Source organism: Enoplosus armatus, chromosome 17, assembly GCF_043641665.1.
Source record: "Enoplosus armatus isolate fEnoArm2 chromosome 17, fEnoArm2.hap1, whole genome shotgun sequence".
In the NCBI taxonomy this organism is placed as follows: Eukaryota; Metazoa; Chordata; class Actinopteri; order Centrarchiformes; family Enoplosidae; genus Enoplosus; species Enoplosus armatus.
Genome location: NC_092196.1, coordinates 5,443,688 through 5,452,595, shown reverse-complemented (window position 1 = coordinate 5,452,595; position 8,908 = coordinate 5,443,688). Strand labels below are relative to the sequence as shown.

The 8,908-nt window shown below is 42.7% G+C and overlaps 1 protein-coding gene across 1 annotated transcript; it reads left to right on the top strand.

Moving 5' to 3' along the window:
- Window positions 1-7,620: 7,620 nt before the first annotated feature.
- LOC139300086 (serotonin N-acetyltransferase-like) lies at window positions 7,621-8,673 on the top strand. Its single transcript, XM_070923069.1, has 3 exons — window positions 7,621-7,777; window positions 8,053-8,207; window positions 8,305-8,673. The coding sequence occupies exons 1-3, from the start codon at window positions 7,621-7,623 to the stop codon at window positions 8,671-8,673; spliced, it is 681 nt and encodes a 226-aa protein (XP_070779170.1).
- The last annotated feature ends 235 nt before the right edge of the window (window positions 8,674-8,908 follow it).

The window sequence follows — 8,908 nt, the reverse complement described above, 5'->3', positions numbered from 1 at the left end:
AGTGGGAAATGATTTGTATGTCCTCCTACAGCATGTACGTTACCACGATGATTGACATGTTGAACCGTGCGGGAGTCTTTGTAGATGGGTGCTATGACTTTTATTATTGATAACTTTTATACTTTTTGAGTTATTACGATTTAAAAACAATCCAATAGACATCAACTGTATTTATATCTCTGCTATTGTAAACAGCACAAACTCCATTCATATTTCAAAATGCTCAGTATTGCACATCGATCAGCTGTACCTCTGCTCGTTATCATGACATGTACAGTTTATGAGTTATTAGGAGTTATATAATACATTAAAGTCTATGGAGCCCAATTCACTCACATTGTATTTCTAACTCACGTGTATACAGCCTGAAATTCAAAAAGCTCTGGACTGCACAACGATTGATCGCCATGTACATTTTATGACTCATCAGCCATCACATAATAATGCCAATCAGCTGACAGCAATCACGCATTTTCCTACTTTGTACATTATTTTGGGGTAAAGACTGGGGAGGCCAAGGCTTTATGGTGTGCCTCTCGGATGAGTCTACATGTTCTTCATCTGCCCCCCCCCCCCCCCCAGCTGCTAGATCAGAAGATCATTTGATAAAATATTTAAGTCGCAGCGCCTGCAGGGCGGTTTCACCATTTGCACAGCGCGTGTGTGACTGTGTGTGATTCAGAAAAGGGCAAAATAAAATGCACAATGACAATAAATCCAATGAATTAAATCCAGATTATGGACAGCTGTGGTGGAGAGTAACTAAAGTACGTTTACTTAAGTACTTTACTAAAAATACAATCCATTTTCTGCTACTTTAGACTTCTACTCCACCACACGTCACACTGTAAAACCTGATGAGTTAGTTCAACTCAAACGGTTTGAGGAAACCGATTGCCTTAAACCATATAAGTTTATTAACTCAAATAAAATCTTTATTCATGCCTAAATTGTTTGAGTAAACATAACTCAAGTAATTATTAAGGTAACTTGGATAAATAAAGTTAATAATACCAATTCCATTCAGTTAATTGAGATTAAAACTATTAAGCATTTTTCCCTCATATGTGGCATTTCTCCAAACTAATTTAAAATGTGTTATTGGAATTTATCTGAATAAAGCAACACTAACTTAAATGCATCTTCTTTATACAAATGTTACTATTTAAGTTGAGGTCACTCGGTTTTCTTCCACTATGCAAATTATTACATTCTAGTTGTGACAGCTTCAAACTTTGCTGTAGCTACTCAATTCATTTGAGGAAACTGATTGCCTTAAACTGTTTAAGTTGTATTAACATTTTTTATGTATTTTGGACACTGAGGATTAGAATCTGTGGTCTCTATGTAGCACACACTGAGGACAAATGTATTGCTTCAATTGACCACATTTACCATCACTGACTGGACATCCACATGAAAAGGGACGCATTTTCCCTTAAACTACCTGCTGGTTCAAGTTCAAAGAAACATCTATCAAATATTCTATTCATGTGCACACTTTCTGTGTTATGTGGCCTTACATAAACTAATGTAATTTTAAATTCATAAAGCTACATTACTGATAGAACTATATTGTAATGTTGCAGGAAACATTCCTGAAGCAGATTTATGTGATCTGCAGTCTTAAAGGCCACAGCAAGCTATAACATGCTCAACTATAACATGTAGAAAATGATTTTATATGATTTTTCAGCTAACAGTTTTCACTTCTAATTAAGTTAGTGTCCATCATTTTATACAATGAAGCTGGTGAATAAAATGTCATACAGATTTATATATGTTGAAAAGGTTATGACAGTAAGACTCTAAATAAATAAATAATTAACTCGAAAATAAACGAATGGTCTTTTCCAAGTGGTAATGCAGAAAGTGTGAAGAGACCACAGAAAAACTGCAGAACTGCAATGTAGTAGAAACTATTAAATCAAGCTAGAAGTCCCTGTCAAGTGATTTGCACAGTACCTGTTTAAAAAGGGACAGTTCACCCCAAAATCAAAATTCTTTCCTCTGCAGTGCTATTTATCCATTTATCCAGTTTTGGTGTGAGTTGCAGAGTTTTGGAGATATCGGCCATAGAGACGTCTCTTGCCAGTAATCATGACCTGGTTACTCAAAATGATCCACATTTCTGCAGTAGAATCTACCAGATTCTACTAGAAAGAAAGTAGTTCCTACATGAAACTGCTCACAACAAGGTCTGTGGATTATCTTGAGTAACTGAGTCATGATTTCTGTAAAGAGACATTCAAATGTATTTATTTTTTGGTGCTTTTAGCACCACAAGGTGAGTGCCGTTGAGTGCCGTCCCATTATATTAGACATCTTTACAGCTGATATCACCAAAACTCTGCAACTCACACCAAAACAATCTAGATGGATAAACGGCACTACAGGGCTGGGCAAAAATATGTATTTTTGATTTGGGGCTGAACTGTCCCTTTAAACAAACAAAAATCTGAACTGAAAACAACTAAGGGACCACAGTTCACTGTTTATTGCTTATGCATATTATTCTCCGCAGTAAAATGCTCAAGTTATTCTCACTTGTTAAACAGTTTAGGCATGCAAGCCAAAACATTATTTTCAGACAATGCTGAGCTTGAACAACAAGGAGCAGTGGCGCTGTTGACAACTTACTTCAGCTCATTTCTCAAGGCCTGCAACTTAGGTTTGACCTGCTTTCTCCCATCATCAAGACTCAAGAGGACAACCTGGATGAACTCAAAGAAGCCACTTAGCTTCTCGGGGTGGCTCAAATGGAGCGCATAGATTAGTCCAAACAAAATCACCAGAGAATCTGGCCAAGATCTGTGAGACATTACAACCTGATCCTCGAGGGCGATGGACGCGTGGCGAGAACACCTGCAGGTACCTCCTCTTCATCCACCACTGCCACCAAAGCCACTGCTCCCTCCTCGGTTGCCTCCAACTCATCCTGAAAAGGGAATACATGTTCATACATGTAGAAACACAGAAGTTTCAATTTCTAATTTTCCAATTTTCTCTTTGCAAAATAAATTTAGATGAAGGTATTGAGCTACGGGTATGGGAATTGGAGAAAACAAAAATACCTTGCAAGTTATGAAGACCTCTGATGGATCCTCCTTTAAGTACAGTGGTAGGCCAACCAGGGCTGCTGTGCTACCTGCAGTGATTGTTGTCCAAACAAACACAAGGCATGCATAGGGGGATGTTAGGGTCCGCTGTTCACATTCAACATCAATATAATGCATTAAAAATATTTTCACCTGTTCTTCATATGCCATCAGAAGTTCTTCCATCTTCTCACCAAAACTTCCAGTCTTCTTTTTGTAGAGCTTCAACAGCTGAGGTGCACATTTGTCAAGTGCAGCAAAAAAGGAAAATGGTGGATTTTGATTGGTGATCCTGTGGAATTCACTGTAGAGCTGCATGGAACACAAAAGCACAGCACAGGACATTTTCAGACAAATAGACACACCATATTAAACAACTCCTTTTTTCCAGGTCAAGCATGATGAATCATCATGACTTTGACAATATGTGTGTCTTGTCAACATGTTTTTCAAGTTTTTACCCACTTGGACTTCACAAAAGAGTGCGGGCCATCTGTCTTTTAGTTCGGCAATGGGAGGAGCTGAATTCACTATTTCTCCACGCCTGAGTGCAAAGGTGCGCTGCATATGTTGATGGATGGGAATCATGTCTCTTTCTATCAGTGTCTTCTTGAACTGCTCCACCATCTCGAGCCTCATGGTCTCCAGTGTGTCTTTAGTTTCTCCAAGGCGATAACTGGGAAGGAAGTTGACTTCCCCTCTTTTGATGTTGGCCCTGGATGCTGCACCCTCTGGATTGGTCCTGCTGCGTTTTCCTGCATTCACAGCCACGTCCTTTATGCCAGCCTCTGCTAAGTTTGGTCCTGTAGTTGCCCATTTTGAAGCGCAGGCTGTTCTTTCAACCCTCATACCCTGTTTTGGATCCATATTCAAGGGTGTTTGCTCACCAGAGCCTCTGCAGCCTTGCCAATCTGTTTGCTACTAGGATATGCTTTATGCTTATATATTTCAGCAGCCATTACATCTAGTACAGTGGGGCAAAAAAGTATTTAGTCAGCCACCAATTGTGCAAGTTCTCCCACTTAAAAGATGAGGTCTCCAATTTTCATCATAGGTATACCTCAACTATGAGAGACAATGAGAAAAAAAAAATCCAGAAATCTGGCCATATGACATTCTCCCAATCCTCTTCTGGATCATCCAAATGCTCTCTAGCAAACTTGAGACGGGCCTGGACATGTACTGGCTTAAGCAGGGGGACACGTCTGGCACTGCAGGATTTGAGTCCCTGGTGGCGTAGTGTGTTACTGATGGTGGCCTTTGTTGCTTCGGTCCCAGCTCTCTGCAGGTCATTCACTAGGTCCCCCCGTGTGGTTCTGGGATTTTTGCTCACCGTTCTCGTGATCATTTTGACCCCACGGGGTGAGATCTTGCGTGGAGCCCCAGATCGAGGGAGATTATCAGTGGTCTTGTATGTCTTCCATTTTCTAATAATTGCTCCCATAGTTGATTTCTTCACACCAAGCTGCTTACCTATTGCAGATTCAGTCTTCCCAGCCTGGTGCAGGTCTACAATTTTGTTTCTGGTGTCCTTTGACAGCTCTTTGGTCTTGGCCATAGTGGAGTTTGGAGTCTGACTGTTTGAGGTTGTGGACAGGTGTCTTTTATACTGATAAAGAGTTCAAACAGGTGCCATTAATACAGGTAACGAGTGGAGGACAGAGGAGCCTCTTAAAGAAGAAGTTACAGGTCTGTGAGAGCCAGAAATTTTGCTTGTTTGTAGGTGACCAAATACTTATTTTGCCGAGGAATTTACCAATTAATTCATTAAAAATCCTACAATGTGATTTCCTGGATTCTTTCCCCCCATTCTGTCTCTCATAGTTGAAGTGTACCTATGATGAAAATTACAGGCCTCTCTCATCGTTTTAAGTGGGAGAACTTGCACAATTGGTGGCTGACTAAATACTTTTTTGCCCCACTGTATGTTGTGTTTTTTTATCCCTGGTCAACCTGAGTGTTTTCCCCCTCTTTCACAAATGCAGAGTTGCCCTCCCTCAGAGCATACTCCACCTCGGATGAGAATGCTGGAGCAACAAATATCTCTGGCCATCGGCAAAGACGCTCTGGTGAATCTGTGTTATCAGACAGTAACGCTGTGTCATCTGTGCTGGTCGAACTCAGATCTGACTCAACACGTAGTACCTTAAGTACCTTAACGGTTGCCCTGGATGGTAGGTCCTCTATGTTAACTAAATTGCACAGGGCATTGTCAAACTCTGGGTCTTGAAACTGAAGGCGAAAGTCATAAAACAAGTTCAACTTCGTTTTCACCACACATATTTACATTTACAGTCTCAGGACGAGAGGGCAAAATGAGCCTCTCAGCACTGATGTCATCTAGGACAACCCTTAGTTTCAGGGCATCAGTCACTTCCATCGACACTGTGTTAGGGAGACCTGTAACAGAAAACACAAAGAACTGCTCTCCGTTGGCTCTCTGTCTTTCACTAGTTGCCCCCTCAGATGAATAAACATGTCCCTCTCAACAAATGGCTGCTTAAAATGAAAGGCCTGATCAATTGTCAACTCATGACTGTCTCCATGGTAGAGTCTGTAATGTCTCAGTAACTGTATTTTTAAAGGCACTAGGAAAAACCACACAGTTGACATTCCCACATGATTTGTCACCGTTAAAGCAGCTGATATCAGACTAAACCGTTTGTCAAATAAGGTTACCGTTTGTAGTAACCCTTATTTTTAGTTTCCCTCCATGTTCTGAATTCACTAATCACTCTTTTCTCCGACCAATGAAGAGATGAGATGACCCCGTTAATCCTGGAGAGCAGAGAGCAACGTGGCTAAGAGCGCCAAGTGCAGCACAGCCTGAATAATGTGGACGTTATGAACTTACATGTTTAAATTGACAATCCTAAGCCGTAATTTGCATAATAGCAACATTTTTGTAATGATGTAAAATCAACTTAAAGAAAATGAGTCAGCAGAACAAACTGGAATTATAACACCAATACTTAAAATGCTTTAAAAGTTTAAGTACACTCAAAACAAGTTGAGTTATGTTGCATTCATGGGAATGAGTAACTCCAGTTTTTTCTTTTTGGAGGATTAAGTTATGTGAACTTACTTCTTTTATTAAGATATGCTGTTCGGTTTTACAGTGCAGATGGACATATTGTAGTTTTTATAGTTGCTAGATCCTCTGTTTAACGTTTTAGATTAAAAACATTTCACCAAAAAACAGCAAAGACTAGAGACCAAGTCAGAACATGGTGCAGATGTGTGTGGCAGTGTGTGTGTGTGTGTTCCCTCTTCAGCTGATCATCTCACAGCCCCTCACATTCATCTTGTGACCCCTTCGGAGGGGCCCGAGGCCCAGGTTTGGGAACCGCTGGACTGAACTTCCTAACTGGATTCAAAGCAGTTAAAACTCCATCTCCACCAGTAATGATAATATGTGGTAACACATCTATCACACTGTTTGCAGAACGACTACTTTTACTTTTGATACTTCAAACACCTTTTTCTGATGACACGTCTGTACTTTCACTCAAGCAGGACTTTTACTTGGAGAATGTTTACATTGTTGTATTGGTACTTTTACTTAAGTAAAGGATTTTCTGGATAAAAATGATTGTAATCTTAAATGCTTAATAAAACCAAGACCTATAATTATTTACATTAATATTATTATGGTACAGCAGCTGAGGACAAGACACTGTTGGACCAATCAGGGCCAAAGAGGCTGGTTGTGTCTCTAATAGAAACGGTGGTCGCTGTTCGTGTCAGAGGCGAGATAACGTGTGTGTGTGTGTGTAATGCGCCGAGTTGTGGAAACAACTCCTGTAATCCTTCATCATGTGACTCATAGTAATAATCACTTATACATAAGAAGAGAGACGTCTGTCTCGGTGAGACGGAGGCGGAGAAGGAGAGCTGGACGGTCGACAACCCCTCTCACACACACACACACACACACATACACCTACACACACACACACACACACCTCAGCATCCTCCGGTAAGTGCCTCGGCAGCCTGGTCGGTGTGTTTTAATTGTTTTGTTCGTTGTGTTGCAACAGAAATATGTCAGCTACTTACTTGTCTTGAAATGGAGTTTATCAGTGAACATCTCAGTGCCAAAACTTTTGTAAGCGGCTGCTGTACTGCTCCTGGATCAGTGTGCCTCCCCGTGAACACTGCTGTGAACATGCCGGAGATGGTGGTTCACAGAAAACCATTTGTTATTATCCGTCAATTGGTTTTAGAGACAAAAAAAACAAACAGTGGACAGTTAATTGTAGGCTTCGGCAAATTGCCTCTCCACCAGTTGTGACCTTCGTCCATTCACTGACATCAAATATTCAAATGCAAATGAGCCGGTGAATCACCGCCGGCAAAGCTGCTCCAATAAATGCGGACACAGACCGTCTTGTTGTCCTCGCAGGGCCGGACAGAGGTGATCCTGCAGAGCGGGAGACAAGAGACGCTGCTGGGGGGGAGAGAGAGAGCGAGAGACAGAGAGAGAGACAGAGAGAGACAGAGAGAGAGAGAGAGAACTCGTATGATGTCCGTTGTTGGCGCGCAGCCTTTCATCAAGCCAATGCAGCCGACACCTTCTGTCTCGCCGGGCATCCAGAGGAGACACACGCTCCCCGCCAGCGAAGTCCGACCGCTCAACACGCAAGATGCCATAAGCGTCTTTGAAATCGAGCGAGAAGGTAAGCGAGCCACTTTTCACGCATGTGTCACATGTCGTAAAACCACGCGTGGCATCAGCTCTAACGACCTTTTTTACTTTCACTTTAGTCGCAGGTCAGATTTCCTTTCCATTAACCTGTTAATGTTAGACTGTGTTGAATCTGTACCCCACAATCAGGGCGAAGTCCAACGGCCGATTTGCGCCGCCTTTACTGTGCGTAAAAGCGGTGCCAAGTGGTTTTTGCGCACGGCCATTCTCATTCTCTCTCTCTCTCTCTCTCTCTCTCTCTCTCAGCATTCATCTCCGTGTCAGGTGAGTGTCCCCTCCACCTGGATGAGGTGCGTCACTTCCTCACGCTGTGTCCAGAGCTGTCCATGGGCTGGTTCGAGGAGGGCCGGCTGGTGGCTTTTATCATCGGCTCTCTCTGGGACCAGGACAGACTCACCACAGTAAGACACCCCCCCGTGTGTGTTTCCAATTCACGACGACTTATATGTGTCATGTATATGAGGTCGGTAATCATGATCTCTACACACTTTACTCCAGGACGCACTGACTCTCCACAAGCCCTGCGGCTCCACCGTCCACATCCACATCCTCGCTGTCCATCGCACCTTCAGGCAGCAGGGCAAAGGTCCCTTCCTGATGTGGCGCTACCTGCAGTATCTCCGCTGCCTGCCCAACGTGCGTCGAGCCGTGCTGATGTGCGAGGACATCCTCATCCCCTTCTACCGCAAGTCGGGCTTCAAGGTGCTGGGCCGCTGCAGCATCACCGTGGCCAACCTGACCTTCACAGAGATGTGGTACCCCATCAGCGGCCACGCGTACATGCGGCGCAACAGCGAGGCCATCCGCTTCCCCCTGCATCCCTTGACTCTGCCGCTGGCAAAGACTGATGAACACGTTGATGTGTGACGTGTCTGCGATGAGATACCTGCACAGCTTGTCTTTCATTTAAAAGCAGTGTTGTACTCCTTCTAGGATGTCAGGGTTTCAGTTTTCAGTGTTTTCTTGGACTGAAGCTCGCCAGTAAATCTTGTGTGACGTTCTGTCATTGTGTTCGCTAATAACAAGAATGTACTATACTGTAATGTGATGTATTATATGTTCACTTTGTTAGGCTCTATCCTGCGTGTATCGCTCACCTGTG

What these genes read in the sequence shown, in the direction of transcription:
- LOC139300086 (XM_070923069.1), top strand. Translation starts at nt 7,621, where the DNA reads ATGATGTCCGTTGTTGGCGCGCAGCCTTTCATCAAGCCAATGCAGCCG. An exon ending in CTTTGAAATCGAGCGAGAAG is followed by an intron (nt 7,778 to 8,052) that starts GTAAGCGAGCCA and finishes TCTCTCTCTCAG; the next exon opens with CATTCATCTCCGTGTCAGGT. An exon ending in ACCAGGACAGACTCACCACA is followed by an intron (nt 8,208 to 8,304) that starts GTAAGACACCCC and finishes ACTTTACTCCAG; the next exon opens with GACGCACTGACTCTCCACAA.